We start from the raw sequence: 16,702 nt of genomic DNA on the forward strand, positions 1-16,702 counted from the left end.
TTAATCACTAATGAAGAGAGAAAATACTTTTATTAAATACTTTTGTTCTACAACTGTTTAAATTCCATGATGCTGTTTTACATAATATCAACGTCTAATTTAGATTGCATACATTAATAATAAATATCTTCTATGTAACAAATTCACCATCTAAATTCATATTATTGATCGAAAGGCGAAACTGCGTATGCACATCGTTCACCGTAACGCTATTCAAACGTACGTTCGACGTTATTTTTGAGAAAATAAGTTTTACGAAGTCCCTAATAATGTGAATTTAGACGGTGAACGTATCTAATTCAGATGCATTTACCGTATCTGAGAAAGACGATATTGCAAAAACTCCCTGTCTGCTTTACTACACATCACGCGATGAAGTAAATTCTAAGCATATGCTATCATTATTGTGATTAAAATTTTTATTTTTCTTTACCTTACTGATTTCTAAAAAAATCCATTAATAACGTGTATCTCACACCAATAATCATTAATCATTATTTCCTTGTATTTCCTTTACTAAAACAAAACATTAACTTTAGCAACATAAAAAATTGATTCACAAGTTTATCTGATTGTTATATTTACCTTGCAAAATAAAGTTCTGCATCATATTTGAGATGTTTGCAATACATTCTTTATTATTTTTTAACCACTTTTAAACATAAAACAGCAATTGAGTATGATTGATTCATAATCTGGAAAAATTTTTAATAATAATAGTTTCATATAAGCAGGCAAGTGATACAGTAAACGCACGTAATCTTACCGTCATATATGATGGCAAAGAAATGTTAAACTTTTCAAATGATACAAGTCTACATTTTAAATTATTGGCCATTATCATTAACATGAAATTGCGTTTTATTGACGGCCGAGACTGATACCAGTTTTCGTGAAATGCCATATCTGTCATTTCTGTACTCTAAATCAGATGGAAATTAACGCATGATAGATTATAATTGTTAATCAGAAATACCTTTCGATATAACTTCAGGAATGTTTATATTTCATAAATGTTTTCTATTAAAACAAAAATGGTATATATGTAACAATATCTTTTATAAATAATATTTGCAGTATTTTAAAAATTCTTATTTTGTTTATTTTATCACGTTATATATTCGTCAGAATGTATGTGACAAGCGGTAGCCAAAGAATGCTGCAAATCTCTAGCGCAATCATTGAGATAATTCTTAATTGCGTAAAAATAAATATTATATATAATAAAACTTACTGCATCTAATAATTTTTGTACATTAAAACACAGAATGTAAAATTGTATCATTTCGCCAGAAGCAAAGAAAACCACCGCAACCCGTTCAACAACAGTCTTTAGCAGGCCCTGAAGAATTATGAAAGAAAAAAGAAGTACATCATTGCAGTTACCTATGCATATTGTAATTTATGCAAATAAATAAATAACCGATTTCAAAATTTATTCTCTTTTGATTATGTTTGTAATTTTTAAATGTAATTTCGAGATCAAATGCGTCTAATATTAATATAAATTTTGCAAATTGAGTAATTGTAAATTATTACAAAGAAATGTATTGCATGTGAAGCACCGTTTATAATATTATATTTAATTCTTATTTCTTTAACATTTACACGTTTTAAATTACAAGAAAAAGATTTTTAAAACATCTGATGTTAGCAAACATTACTTACTGTATTACTCAACATGACTCCGATAAAGGAGAACCGTAAAATGTTACTTATATAAATTAAACAAAAGTTTGAGGACAGCAACTTCTTTAACATAGACGACATGCTGAAAGAAGTACAAAGGATGCAATATGTTATACATGTAATTCAAAATAAATAGTACTAAAAAGATATTTTAATTGCAGGAATGGTAATTTGACAATAATTGAGCGAGCTGTGAAGTAAAAGTAGTTTCAAGATAATTTATTATCAACGAACATTTAGATACATATTTGCTTGCTACTTACCGAATCACTGTGTTGTGATGCCGACATATCGCTCTCATCTCAATTTCTGCCCATAAGTCAGTCCCAGTTTCCTTTTCAGAATTGTCACGTTTGCCCTGCAAATTTCCTTTCCGAAATATTTCTTCAAGTTTTACCGAGATGTAGCGATATTGCGCTGTCATCAACATCACGAAATTCAACGTATAGATATCTACAGCGGCTTTCTTTATAATAACGTACACGCTGCAGAGCATCAGCAGCAGACCTCCCGACAGGAAAATTTTCGTCGAGAACGGTTGCTTGGAGATGGCGAACGGTAATCTGAAATCCTCGTAGAAAAAGGTACTCTTTTTAAAGACCGCCGTGAGCGGCATGCCGATCCAAATTAGCGTAGTCGTCACGCTGGACACCCAGTAATACTTGAACGGGGAATACATCAGTTTTAGAGACGCCATTACAACGCGTCTCATAGTCTCGTCCTGGACGCGAAGAATGTCGTTTATATCCTGAATCAATTGTACGATCAGATCACGGTGCGAATGAATACGGGCGATCATGAAAAATATTTCTATGATGAACACGATGGCGAGCATGCCCTCGCTTATAGCTTTCTCTTTGGACACCATGAAGAACCCGAGGCAAAATCCAGCGATTATGGCTAAAGTAATCAGCCATGTAACGGCGCTGTATATCCTCCAGCCAATGGGGAATCGCGAGTTATCCGTTGTCATCGGAAACAAATTGCCGGAAATCAAGTTTATTCGCATATTTAGAAGATTTACGCTTTGGAAATCCATCATCTCGACACTCTGTTTTTTTTGAAGAGTGTCCTGTCAAACGTGCCGTATAAAAATCGACCGATTTTTCAGAGGTTTCGAAGCTCTTGTGTCATTCTATACCACCGTGAGTTTAAAACTGAGTGTGATCGAAATTGAAGCGTTTGCTCATGCCGGACAAGTGTACGTCATTATGGTTAATTTGGAAAAAATTGACTGGTTTAGTCGACTAATTCCTAAAGACATCTTTCTGAAAATTTTCTCTTTAAATACAGAGGGAAAAGAAGTTTATAATGACACTTAATGGCCAAAGTTAGTATAACTAGTTCTTAAGACAAATAGCTACCTTTAGTATTAAACGTACTTACTTCTTTATTTGCATGCCATCGTCGCGCGCATGTTGTTTTCTATCGAAAAGAAAATGAACAGTTTAATTATCGAATGAAAAAATTGTTGGTAAGTCATTATCAATTTTCGGAAATCTATTATACTTTCTTCTGATTGTTATTAATATATTGTGCGACGTTGTACGTACATATTAGTTATATTTTGTTTTTTTTTTTAATTATTGACGATTTCTATGGTCATTGCCTAGATTAATTATTGCAATATGTCTCTCATTAAACAATAATTTTCTACTCTTTATATAGCTAAGTAATGAAGAAGTTCATCAATAAATGTTGTAATAAGAGTTTATTGCAGCAATAATTATCCTTATCTTCCTCATTAAGTTTACTACAGTATGATATGTATTAGGTATTTATGGATTTTGTTGTAATTTGCATTGCAATGTGAAGAAGCAATATAATTCCTTGTCGATTATTGTAGAATTGTAGAGCAGTGAAATTTCAGAGAATCGAAGAATTTTAATATGTCTAATATGAATCCCATCAACGGAAAAATACGCATTAATCTACAACGTGCTAAACTAGATTTGGATGTATCAATATCATTTTACATAACATTTTGAAGTGAGTATTTTAAAGTAAATTTTCTTCATATCAGATGATCTATGAGAAGAATGATTTCTAAAACAAAAAGTTAAATGTGTGATTATAAATAACTCATACACAAAAGTGCAACTAATTCCTGTATAGATTTATTTAAATACATAAATCGTTAAAATATTTAATTTGTGATGTGTTGTTTTTAATTTCTCTATTTTGATCTTTTTTTAATGTTATTTTTGTGAAATTACATTATAATAATATTTACAGATATTTCTAATATAATTACTAATTTTAATTAAATTAGCCACAAATTTATTACCATTAGTTTCAAAAATAAAGTTTTGATTTCAGAAATGCCGCATTTAAGTAATCTATATATCCTTCATTACTATTCATGTACTCGTAAGAGAAGAAGAGCAATCGAATACGATTGATTTAAGATCTAAAAGATTGCCAGAAGAAATTTGGAGAAACACACAGACATAAAATTCTAATATAATATTATTACTGGTAAAAATATAGAAAATACATTAACTCTCACCGTCATAAATGAGGGTAGAGACAAATTAAATTTCTTGCACGTCGAGAGCTTGCACTCTAAATTGTTACTTATTATCATCAACATGAATGTACGTTGCACAGATGGTCCAAACTGGTACCACTTTTCGTGAAATGCTATATTCGTCATTTGCTGACTCTAAATGAAACATACAAAAATAATAAATAATTAATTCATATAATTACTAATTATTGTTCATAAATAGTGTTGCTGCATGCAATATTTAGATCAAAACTTAAGAGTCACAAATTAAATATATGTATATTTGGACAATTATTTTTTTAAATGTACAAAGATAGATGAGAAAAGAATAGAATTAGTAATCTCTAATATATATATATATATATATATAAATGAATGTATGTATGTATGTATGTATGTTTGTCCGCTATGTAAATCTACAGTTTTTAAATTACAACAACCAAATTTGGTATACTATCTCATGATACTCTAACTTAGACCCCTGTAGAGGGTTTTGGGAAGGGATCTGAGCCCAGGGACAAGGGGCCCCCATACAAAATTGTTAAATTATATATCTTGAATTAAAATATTTTTGACAGATTGAAAATTGTTTTCTAGAAATTATTAAGCATTGCAGATATTACATTTCTTACTTTCCAGTTAGGTTTATAATTTATATATTAATATGCCTTCCAAAAAAAGAAGCTCAATTGGGAAAATTTCTACTAATGCGAAACGAAAAAAGACCAAGAGGGAAAAAAAGCATTAGAAAAACATTGTTAAAAGCCAAAAAATGAAAGTGAGCCAAAAGTGGCGGGTCAGCGGATCGAGGGTACATCCGCGCAATGCGCGGGCAAAATAAATATGTATCTCTATATATATAGAGATTTTAGAGAGAAAAATATAACTTAAAGTAAAAAAAAACCGTCTACGATCAAAAAAGTAAGAGGAAAAAGGGATTAGGTAGAGGTCTATACTAAAAAGCTTTTTTTCTAAATTTAATTTTAATAATAAAAAATAAATGAAGACGCCAGCCGGCGAAGGGTCGGCGGAGAATTGACGGAAGATTAGTGGAGTGAACGCAGGCCAGCGGAGAGTTGGCGGAGGATCGGCGAAGAATCGGCGGAGGATCGGTGGAGTGGGCGACGCCGGCGGAAGGTTAATGTATAAATGAATAAATCAATGTATAAATGAATATAGTTATAATTTTAAAAACTTACTATGAGAAAAATAAGTTTTGTAAATATTATATTACAACTTACCGCATCTAGCAATTGTTGAACGCAAGAACACAACAAGTATAATTGCACTATTGAGCCACACGCAAACATGATAATCGAGAGAGCTTCTGGCAAATTTGTTGATGGTACCTGAAGACATGTAAAAATATATCATTTATATAATATAATTTATAAATAAATAAATTATATATATACGGGGCAATGGGCATTCTTTGTCAAATCGGACACCCCCCCTGTCCAAAATTGGGGGCAACCGAAAAATTTCTTTTAGGGCTCATTTTATAGCTATATGCATGTACTTTCGTTTAAACTCTGGCTTTTTTGAAAAACTAATATGGCGGACCCAATATGGCAGCCAAAACCTGGGGAAACTGAACTTTAAAAAGCAATATCGCTCATTAGAGCGTACTAAAGCAATTGCTTTTTTTATGAAATCCAGTGGTACAGTGTTTTCTTCATGAACAGTATATAAGTCTCAGTTAATAATATCATCATTTTCTACCATTTTCTTGGCATTTGGCCGCCATTTAAATACCGCTATTTTGAAATTTGATAGTTTTAGTACAAATTCGTTACCAGGGACGGAGAAAACACTGTAACCACTGGATTTCATAAAAAAACAACCGCTTTAGTACGCTCTAATGAACGATTTTGCTTTTTTTAAAGTTCAGTTTTCCCAGTTTTTGGCCGCCATATTGGTTTTTCAAAAAGGCTAGAGTTAAAACAAAAGTACATGCATATAGCTATAAAATGAGCCCTAAAAGAAATTCGGTTGCCCCCATTTTTGGACGGGGGGGGGGGTGTCCGATTTGACAAAAAAAGAATGCCCCATTATACATATTTATATCAACCGATAACAATTGTCTATAATGCACTTATATATTAACTGTCAACATTAATAGAATCATTAATTGAGTAATTAGCATTTGTTTACTTACTATACTCAACTTGATACCGATAAAACAAAACCGTAAGACGCTGATCACATAGATCATACTGAAGTTCAAAGACAGTAATTTCTTTAACATAGATGATAAGCTAAAACAAAGCTCTCGTATACATAAGATATATCATAAAATATTCTATTAATATTCTATATTTAGAATTTAGTTTAAATATAGAAATGTTATTAATCCGCCAAATCTTTATTTCTTGTACTGCTCAACTTTCGAGATGGCACACGAGAAACATTTTTGTCTTACTTATTATTATGTCACAAATTACTTCATTATTAATACATTTGATTACACATTTAATTTTAAATTATTAAAATATGTGACAAAATAATAACACAATTAAACATAAAGCTACATAAAAGTGCAATCTGATTTTTTAAAATAAAAATTAAGAGAGAAGAAAATTTCAAGTCAATTTTTGGGTTTAAAATTCCTTTAATAATTGGCCATTGTCAATGCATTCTTATAAGTATTTTCTCTTAAGCAATAAGTACGTTTTAGCAAAATTACTTACTGAACGACAGTGTTGTGATGTCGACATAACGCTATCATTTCTTTCTCCACCCATCGATCTATTCCGGAGCAGTACTTTTGACGAGATTCATCGAAGTAACTTAGCGGGTTTCCGTCTCGAAATATTGTCGCGAGTTTTGTAGAGATAAATCGATACTGCGCCGTTATCAGTAGTACAAGATGTATCATATAAACATCCAAGCTGACTTTTTTTACAAAAATGTACATGTTACCGATCAGTAGAAGGATGTTGCCCAGTAAGAAGACTTCAAACGAGAAGGGCTGTTTGGAGAAGACTGCTGGCGTCCTGTAGTTCTCGTAAGAGAAGGAAACCTCTTTGAAGATCAACAGAAATGGTAAGCAGGCCCACACGAAGACACCCAACCAGCCAGACAGCCAGTAAAACTTGAGCGGATTCTCCATAGGCTGCAGAGTCGTTGTCACAACGTTCTTCATAGTCTCGTCCGCAAAGCGTAAAGTGTCGTTCAGTTTCCGAATCAGTCGATTCACCAGCTGCCTGCGCGAGTGAATCCGCGCGGTCATAAAAAACACATCTACAGTAACTACACAGAGAATTGTGCCATCGTTCATCGCTTTTTCCCGTGATACCAGGATCAGTCCGGGAATTAACACGATTGTTAGAACTATTTCAATTAGCCACACCAATACGCTGTATACCCTCCATGTTGTAGGAAATCGCGAGTCACCTGGTTTCAAGGGCAGCAAGTTGCCCGAGAGAACGTTTAAGCGAACGTTCAGGGGATTAACGTTTTGAAAATCCATATTCTCGGCAATTCTTTTTTGTGATAAAAGTTAGACAATGGGCTTTCGTTTTAAATATTCGTGATATTTGGATATAGTTTACGTACGACTGCCACTATATGTTTAATACTAAATCGGCACAATATAGAAGGGACAACATAGAAGCTGTTCGTCCATATTATGATCTTATCATCGCGCGCACACTTCTTTTCGATTTATACGTCGAATTTCTGTAGCATTTTGAAAGTCGCTCTCAGACGATCATGGATCTATGGCTATTCATTAGTCCCCTTCGATCACTACTTTTCTGCTGGGCTGTCATTAGTATATTATACGTTATCGTACAAAGAGACAAGAAGATATTCTGTTACTTTCAGTCGCAATTAAGCGAGACATCAATAATATTTTCTCGAATAAAGACTTAGAGAGATATTGTCGCAGGCAAATGAAAAAGTTTATGGCTAAATGTTGCAATAATATATGAATATTTATAACAGTATGATCTTTTTTCATTATGTTTATTGTAGAGAGATGCATGTGACTGTAAACTTCCTTTTAATTATCATTACTGTGAAGGAACGATTATCTTATAGCACTTCGTCGACTTCGTTGCGAAGTATCGAAACCTGACCATGTCTCAACGTGAACTTCGTCAACTTGAGACTATAGATTAACCTGGTTTAATACTGCGAAATACTACTGCAAACATTTCAAAGGAGGTTTATCTACGAATTAAATCCTCATATCCTACAAGCTGATACTTCAGGTTCGTCCTCAATTTTTGATTTTAATAAAAAGACCGTAGGAAAATTAAAAAGTAGAAGTTTTTAATATATTGTGACAATATATTTTAATATAACGATAATTATTATACTAAATTTAATACAGATATTGCTGTTACATAAATAGATACAAATTAAATATTACGTTTAACTTTGCAAACCTATAAATGCTATAGTAAACTGTATCTACTATTAAAGACAGTAGATTTTTGAGAGATATATAAGAATTGGTTTCTTTATAAAATGTTATAATTTTATCATTAACCGCATATTAAATATTATGTCACATAAAAATATTATAATACATTGTAAAAACACATTTTCTATGTTGATAAAGAAACTTTTATTTTTCCTAAATTCTATAATAAAAAAACATAGCTTTGCAACAAATATTACTTTTATTTTGATATGATATTCTGATTTAACTATTAATTTTTTAATTTACAAGTGATAAACATTAATAGTATATTGTGCACCAAGGGGAGAAAGTAGCGTTTTTCCTCGAAAAAAAGCTTTCGATCCGAGGTGCACACGATATTTTTCACAACACTTTTACGGAAATGTTTAACTTCCATGCTTAGAGAGGGGCGAAAGTGGCCAATTTCACGCCAGGGCTTACTTTCCTCCCTGGGGAAGAAAATTGATACTTTCCACTTGGTATAGCAAGCGAAAAGTTGTTACGGAAAGTATCAATTTTTCTTTTCTTATAACATAACAATAATAGTTACTATATATTTCAGAAATATATATTATTGTCTTTGTCATTTCTTATTGCATTCTTAATAACAGAAGGGCAATAGAATATGATTGATTTAAAACCTAAAAAGATATTTGAACAAAAATTATACAACACTACCTATTATTTTTTTAAATACTGATAAAATAAGCTATAATAAATTTATAGCACACATTATTCATAAATCTTACCGACATGAATGAAGGTAAAGATAAGTTGAAGTTTTTAAATAATGAAATTCTAAGATCCATATTGTTACTAGCCATTATCACCATCATGAATATACGTTTTACGGAAAAATTGAATCGATACCAGTCTTCGTGAAATGCTTTATCTGTCATGTCTGAAGTCTAAATTTGATACAAACAAAATAATACATTTTATAATTTTCAATTGTAGAATATGCTCAATTTAATAATTTATGTTCATAATTGGACATATTTTTTACTTAAATAAAATATTTTTTTTTTTTAACATTTCTAATTAAACACGGACTACGTTTACACATCGGCTTATAATCTGGTTTAATAACTGCCTTACACTATCCAATCCAAAATTCTTCTTCTTTTGATTCTGACAATTATTTAAATATGAACCTATTTTGGTACTCTAAACATTACAGTTTTTGGATATCTTTAATATTAAGCGAAATATTGCAAGTTAAAGTTTGAATAATTTCTCAAATCAAGCACCCATAAATGTCTTCATATTCCGTAAATAAGAAAGGCATCGCTTTGAAGTACTATTTTGAATTAAGTACTAGCTATATTTACTAAACCATAGCAAATACAACAAAAGTTTATGTACATTTTTTATTCTACTCAGGCTTTTCTTTCACCTCCTTCTAGTTAGTTGACCTTACTTTTCGCAACCTCTATTATACATATATATATATTAAAAGTTGTAATTTAAGTATCAAAAAAGGCTCATATCTAAATGATTATTATGATCAAAAGAAGAAAAATTTTGGATTGGATGGTATATGTATACGGTAGTTAATTAAACCGGATTATAAGCCGCTATGTAAACATAGTCATGGTTAAAAAGATTATTAGCTATTTAACTTGCTCATAAATATAGCGAGTATCTATAAGTCATTTAACAACAAAAAAGAGAATTAAATTCTACCACCAATTTAAAAATTATTAAGAAACTTTTACTCTTGAATAAATGTAATGAATAATGATATATATTAAAATAAATCTTACTGCTTCTGATAATTTCTGAAAACAATTACACAATATATAGAACTGCGTTATTGAGCCGGATCCGTACATAAAGACCATAGAACCTTCCAAGACAGACGCCGATATCTGAGGTTTGACAAACATCGCTGCTATAACTATAACTGATAGTAATTTGAAATAATTCAATAGGAGCAGTGCTTGTTACTTATATCTGTATAATTGCGAACGCATTTCTAAAGTAACTGATGTCATAAATTATTACTCACTCTACTCAACATGACACCAAGAAAGCAGAATCGAAAAACATTATTCACATACATAATGACGATATTTACAGATAGTAATTTCTTTACCATTAACGTTATGCTGAAACAGAGAATGCATCTATATCCACAATATTATATAAAATGTTAGTACAGAGAGTATTAATGTATTGATATATTATAGAATGCCATATTACATTACTTGTAATAAAATAGAATTTTATATTAGTTACTTAAATGCACTTACTACACCATATTGTTGTGTTGCCAACATAAATCCTTTATCTCCTTCTCTATAGACGAATCTACCCTAAAATTACTTTCTAGAACATTGCAGTTATCTGCTTGTTGGCTACAATTTCGAAATGCCAATACAAACCTCGAACCAATGTATTGATACTGCGCCGTTATCAATGATATCAAATGCGTAATATAAACATCCACGCTGACCTTCTTTACAAAAATATATATATTGTTGATCAATATTATCATGGTACCGATCAGATAAATATCGACGGAAAATGGCTCCTTGGAATAAACGCCCGGTGCTTTAAAATCCGAGTAGTAAAATTGATTTTTTTCAAAAATCAACGGAAGCGACATGCAGAACCAGAAGGAAGTGGAAAACGTGCCGATCACTAAGTAAAATTTGAATGGAGTCTCCATAGGTTTTATATTCGTTATTACGATATTCCTCATGTTCTCGTCTCCAATGTTCAATGTATCATTCAGTTTTCCTATCAGTTGCTGTACTAGTGCTGTCTGCGAGAATATTCGCATGATTACGAAGTTTGCTTCTGCTATGACGATCAAGACAATTATTCCATCATTCATTGTTTTCTCTATCGGCACGAAGAAGCAACCGAGGATTAATGTGACTACGTAAAACAGTTCGAACAACCACACGCAAGCGCTGTATATCCTCCAGAATGTTGGAAACGACGAATTGTTGGTCATCGGTAGCAGATTGCCCGAAAGCAAGTTTAACCGAACGTTTAAGGGATTTACGCTTTGGAAGTCCATTGCTGCATTAACTCGGTATCGCGAGAACTTTATAACGCGTAGAAATTGTTCTGTAAAGTAAAAAGTGTAATAATTGTGAGACGTTGAATAATCCATTCTATTTCTTATTTATGCATTTTTTTTCGCGTCTATGCATCAAATAAAACTCACTAAAAGTAGCCAGATTAAGACTTAATTCAGATTTCGTAATATTATTTTAATGTTACAAGAGGTATTTTACTTAAAATTATGAAAAAACTTAATTAGCAATAACAAGGAGCCTTCTAATCTTATGAACCTTTACTATTATATTTAATTAGCAATAATATTTCTATTTAAACTAAAGTTTTTTAAAGTAAAGAACGATAGTTTTTAGTTACAGTTGTTTTTAATATACTGTCTTATAGAGGAACTACCTTCAGTATACGTTAGGGAAATATGACAATTCACAGTGCGAGTATCTTATCTTTGTTTCACATTGATCCACGCGTCCTTTCTGTCTAGAAGTAGGTATGCGAAGTATTTCTGACGATATTTGACGATAAAATTATACTAATGCACACTTCGAACAATTTCGTAGCCCCCTTTGTATTATTTCTATCATTTATCTATATATTATTCATCTTCACGTGACAGTATATTTGAAGCGGAAACAAGTTTCTTTCCTTGTAATCAGAGTTTGTCCTATAATTGGAGGGGTGCATGGCGGATATGAATTATCGATAATAACGTAGGGTGCTGGGTAGCTGTTTATTTAGAAAGACGATATTTATGATATGTACGAAATATTGTATAGAAGTTTGTAAAGAAACAGTTTGTAAATGACGATATAAATGACGATTTATAGAGAATATAGGTCTCACTATATATATTCATTGTCGAACGCGACTGTGATCTTACTTAGCAATTTTATTAATGCGCTATAAAGCGACTATTATCTTATGGTACATTGTCAGTCCAAGAATGCTGCGGAATTCTCACAGACTCACAAAATCTAAAATACGCACAAAATGATCTTGCCTGACACGCGCAAAGTACTCCGACCAGTCTGTACAATATTTAACGATTCTATATCGGTTGCAAGCTGATCCTTAATGTAAGTTGTTATTTTTATTTAATTACTATTTGATGTTCTATCAGTGATAATTTTTAAGAAGTAGGTAAAGACGAGTATCAAAATTCCCTTTTTTGTTGTGTGACAGGAAATTGAGATAGTAAGATTTCTCTCGATGTCAACGCTTTACTCCTCGAAGAATTGTCGAAAACTTCACGCTTAATGTTAATTCTCAATCCTTGTGTCTGTATGTTTGTGTGGTTTAGTGTCTTAGGTGTTCGTTTAATTTCGTGCGTATTAGCAAGCGCCGTCGAGTTTCGGAGACGCGTGCGTGGAAAGATTCATAATATCGATCTCTATCAAGCAGAGAACCCAGCGAGGGGGAAACGGACCGCGTAGCAATCAGGAAGAAGGGAAGAGACATTTCCCTTCCGTCTGTTGAAGCGTGCGGTTGGCCTTCAAGAAGTTAATTGTAAATTTCGAGAAACTTAATTGTAAATTTTGAGGAGTTCAATTGTAAATTAGTATATTTAAGTGGATTGTTTGTTAGTATCTTGATGTCTCGGGAATTATCTCCAATTTGGACGGCGTCGGTCGCCGGAGAGCCTGTGCCAACAATTGTGGGAAATCCGTTAGTAAAATCGAACGTCCGTAAGTGAAGTTTTATATTCTTTATCTCAACTTCTTGCAAATCTATTTTCCTTGGGTCCACCATTAAATTGCAAACACATGTCTCATATTCATAAATAAACTTGTATTTTTTCTAAATATAAAGAGATATATCTTTGTAACTAGTATTATTCATATATCGAATTATAGTCTCTAATTTTTTAATTTTTAAATGATAAATAATATTAAATGCTATTTGTTATTATTTTTATGCTAAAATGAAAATTTCAATAAAAATCACAAATTTTAATAAAAAGCAAAAGAATTTTTCGTATTTATAATATAATTACCATTTTAGGAATATATATCATTGCCTTCGTCAATTTTTATTTCATTTTTAATATCAGAAGAGCAAATAAATATGATTGATTTATGAAACCTAAAAAGATATTTGAAAATTATAGAAAACTATCTTTTATTTACAAAATAAATTACTAATTACACAGCACGTATTGATCATATATCTTACCGACATAAATGAAGGTAAAGATAAGTTGAAATTTTCAATAAATGCAATTCTAAGATCCATATTATTATACTAGCCATTATATCAGCCATCATATCAGGAATGTACGTTTTAAAGCTCGTTTTAAAGGCTGAGTCGATTCCAGTCTTCATAAAATATATGCTTCGTCTGTTATGTCTGTACTCTATATTCAACAAAAACGATATAATTATACATTTTACAATTTTTAATTATATTATACTCAACTTATTAATTTTATATTTATAATTATTCATAATTATATATAATAATACAATAACTTTTAGTTAAATACAAATATTTTTGTTAACATGGCTATTGAAACATGATTAAAAAAATTAATAATAATAATTATTTTGCTTATAAATATTGCGATTGTGAGTAACGACTTGAAAAAAAGAATTAATTTCTGTCATTAATTTAAAAATTATTAATAAACTTTCACTCTTGATCATGCTTAACGTTACACATTAAAATAAATCTTCTGCTTTTGATAATCTTTGAAAACAAGCACACAATATATAGAACTGCATGACTGACCCGGATCCGTGCCGGATTATTACCATTAATTCTTCTATGAAAGACGCTGATATCTACAGTATCATAAACATCGTTGTTATACCCCATAACTGATCCAATAACATTATATATATTATATTTAAATAATCGTGCGAATGTATTTTTAAAGTGATGTTATAAGTCATTACTCTCGCAGTAGTCAACATGACACCAAGAAAGCAGAAACGAAAAATGTTATTCACGTATAATATGAAGGAGACGTTTACAGCTAATAATTTCTTTAACATTAATGTTAGGCTAAAACACAATACATTTATATCCATTATATTACAAAAGGTAAATGAATATATCTACCTATATGTTGTGTTATAGAATTCCATATTATACACACATATTATAGATAAAATGTGTGTATAATTCAAAATTTTTAGACAATTTGCAATATTATTAATCAATTGTAGATAATGCACTTTTACTTTATATAGCTTCGATATGTTGCCGACATAAAATATTTTACCTCCTTCTCTGTGGAAGAATCTACTCTGGAATTATCTTCTGAACTACTGTTATCTCGCTGTTCATTGTTGCGAAATGTCGATACAAGTCTGAAAGTAATGTATTGATACTGCGCCGTTACCAATGATATCACGTGTGCTATATAGACATCGATTGACGCTGATTTTCTTGAAAAAAAAAATATATAGATTAGTGGCCTCTGAATGGTTCTTTGGTGCACAAAAGGCCGAATTTTTCAAATCCACATAATAGAATTCACAATTCAGTCTTTCACATGCAATTACGAAAACTGCTTCTGTCATGACGACCAACGCCGACGATATAACTCCATAGTTAAAAGCTTTAGCTTTCGGTACTAACTTTTAGTACTACAACCGGGGATTAATGTAACCTTGTAAACCACGTGGAACAATCACACGAAGAAGCTGTATACCTTCCAATATATTGGAAATGAACAGAAATTGTAAAATAAAAAGCATAATAATTGAGGTTTCGATTGATTCTTTCTATTTCTTCTTATTTATGCAGTTTTATTCTGTTCATGAATTAAATAAAATTCAGTAAACATGGACACATTAAGATTTAATTTATATAGATTTTGTAATATTATTTTATTTTAGTACTTGAAATTGTCAAAAAACTTATTTAGTTAAATTTAATTAGCAATGCTTCTTCTTAAGCTAAAATTTCTTAAAATTTAGAAAGACAATTTAATTTAATTTAACTAAAATTGTCTTTAATGTGCACATTTGTCTTATGAATGATCTACTTTCAGTACTATGTGTTAGAGGAACATGTACATACAATTCATAAGTTCGTATACCTTATTTCTATTGATGCACACACACTCATTTCTGTCCATAAAAATATACTATGCATTTCTGTTGATATTTAAAAAGCACCTTGAACAATTAAGTGGCCCTCTTGTATTATTTCTGTCTTTTATCCATATGTTAGTCATCGTCATGTGACGGCGTATTTAAAACGGAAACAAGTTCCTTTCCTTGTAATTATCAGAGTTTGTCCTATAATTAGGAGGGGCGCGTCGCGGTTGAATTATCGGTAATAACATAGCGCTTTACTGGGTAACTAATAAATTAGAAAGAAGAGTTGTCCACTATATACGTATGAATATAAAGGAATACGTATGAATGTAAAAAATGTCGCGATAATGAATGGCGATTTATAGAAAAAATGGAATAGAAATTTTCCTTTGTTCTTTGGGCAAAAGCGACTGTGCGTTTACTCGTATAATTATCATCATGTGCTATGAAGCGACGATTATCTTATAATACATTAGTTAATTTAAGATTATCGATTTCCTCAAAACCACAAATCTAAAATCCGTACAACGTGACGCCATGTCAATCTGTGCAATTTTCCACGATTCTTCGTCTGTCGTAAGCTGATTTTTATCGTGAATTGTTATTATAATTATTTAATTTACACTATTAGATGTTCTGTCAATGATAAATTCTCTTAGAAATATTATAAAGAAAAGCACTAATTATATAAGAAATTTCTCTTTTTATTAAAAAATGTTATTAATTAAAAATATATGGCCGCTGTTTTAAAATATAAGAATGCTGCTGCAAAAGTTTTATATTGCTATAAATAATCAAAATTTTTATTTCTACACAATTACCTGTCACAGTGAAATCTACATTTTATACTAGTATTTGCTTACTGTTTATTTAAATTCTTAATCAATTGCTAAGCTTGATACATTGTACATTGTAATATTATTTTTACTGAAACAAAAATTGTGTACTTTAGGATAACAGAAAGTAGCCCCACAAGCGTCATTTCTAATCATTATATTTTAATAAGAAGTATACTTA

The 16,702-nt window shown here is 31.0% G+C and overlaps 4 protein-coding genes across 11 annotated transcripts in view; 1 reads left to right on the forward strand and 3 right to left on the reverse strand.

Annotated features, from left to right (window-relative positions):
• Positions 1–11: 11 nt before the first annotated feature.
• On the reverse strand, positions 12–2,731 carry LOC139815098 (uncharacterized). 2 transcript variants are annotated; one of them, XM_071781747.1, is made up of 6 exons: positions 1,953–2,731; positions 1,669–1,771; positions 1,235–1,342; positions 767–922; positions 586–695; positions 12–511 (listed from the first exon to the last, which is right to left on the reverse strand). In XM_071781747.1, the coding sequence occupies exons 1-5, from the start codon at positions 2,729–2,731 to the stop codon at positions 639–641; spliced, it is 1,203 nt and encodes a 400-aa protein (XP_071637848.1). In that variant the 3' UTR covers positions 12–511; positions 586–638. The 2 variants fall into 2 exon arrangements, with proteins under 2 accessions (XP_071637848.1, XP_071637847.1); XM_071781746.1 differs by having other exon boundaries at positions 12–516.
• Positions 2,732–2,833: 102 nt separating this feature from the next.
• Positions 2,834–8,036, reverse strand: LOC139815094 (uncharacterized). 5 transcript variants are annotated; one of them, XM_071781733.1, is made up of 6 exons: positions 6,889–8,035; positions 6,357–6,456; positions 5,440–5,547; positions 4,199–4,354; positions 3,076–3,114; positions 2,834–2,957 (listed from the first exon to the last, which is right to left on the reverse strand). In XM_071781733.1, exons 1-6 carry the CDS (start codon positions 7,668–7,670, stop codon positions 2,937–2,939), a joined length of 1,206 nt encoding a protein of 401 aa, XP_071637834.1. In that variant the 5' UTR covers positions 7,671–8,035; the 3' UTR covers positions 2,834–2,936. The 5 variants fall into 5 exon arrangements, 4 of the variants coding, with proteins under 4 accessions (XP_071637834.1, XP_071637833.1, XP_071637837.1 ...); XR_011732667.1 differs by lacking the exons at positions 2,834–2,957; positions 3,076–3,114 and adding exons at positions 3,384–3,735; positions 3,977–4,099 and having other exon boundaries at positions 6,889–8,030; XM_071781732.1 differs by lacking the exon at positions 2,834–2,957 and having other exon boundaries at positions 3,014–3,114; positions 6,889–8,036.
• A 614-nt stretch (positions 8,037–8,650) lies between these two features.
• LOC139815101 (uncharacterized) lies at positions 8,651–16,607 on the reverse strand. 3 transcript variants are annotated; one of them, XM_071781751.1, is made up of 6 exons: positions 13,633–16,607; positions 10,865–11,690; positions 10,621–10,720; positions 10,376–10,480; positions 9,359–9,517; positions 8,651–9,250 (listed from the first exon to the last, which is right to left on the reverse strand). In XM_071781751.1, exons 2-6 carry the CDS (start codon positions 11,638–11,640, stop codon positions 9,200–9,202), a joined length of 1,191 nt encoding a protein of 396 aa, XP_071637852.1. In that variant the 5' UTR covers positions 11,641–11,690; positions 13,633–16,607; the 3' UTR covers positions 8,651–9,199. The 3 variants fall into 3 exon arrangements, with proteins under 3 accessions (XP_071637852.1, XP_071637853.1, XP_071637851.1); XM_071781752.1 differs by lacking the exon at positions 13,633–16,607 and adding an exon at positions 12,000–12,020; XM_071781750.1 differs by lacking the exon at positions 13,633–16,607 and adding an exon at positions 12,036–12,176 and having other exon boundaries at positions 8,652–9,250.
• Positions 12,410–16,702, forward strand: part of Nachralpha4 (nicotinic acetylcholine receptor alpha4) — a 255,707-nt gene continuing 251,414 nt past the window's right edge. Inside the window, exons 1-2 of the mRNA XM_071781731.1 lie at positions 12,410–12,715; positions 12,822–13,324. The gene's annotated coding sequence lies outside the window, so the exon portion shown is untranslated. The remainder of the gene's footprint in view (positions 12,716–12,821; positions 13,325–16,702) is intronic.

The sequence above is a fragment of the Temnothorax longispinosus genome, chromosome 6 (genome assembly GCF_030848805.1).
Source record: "Temnothorax longispinosus isolate EJ_2023e chromosome 6, Tlon_JGU_v1, whole genome shotgun sequence".
Lineage (NCBI taxonomy): Eukaryota > Metazoa > Arthropoda > Insecta > Hymenoptera > Formicidae > Temnothorax > Temnothorax longispinosus.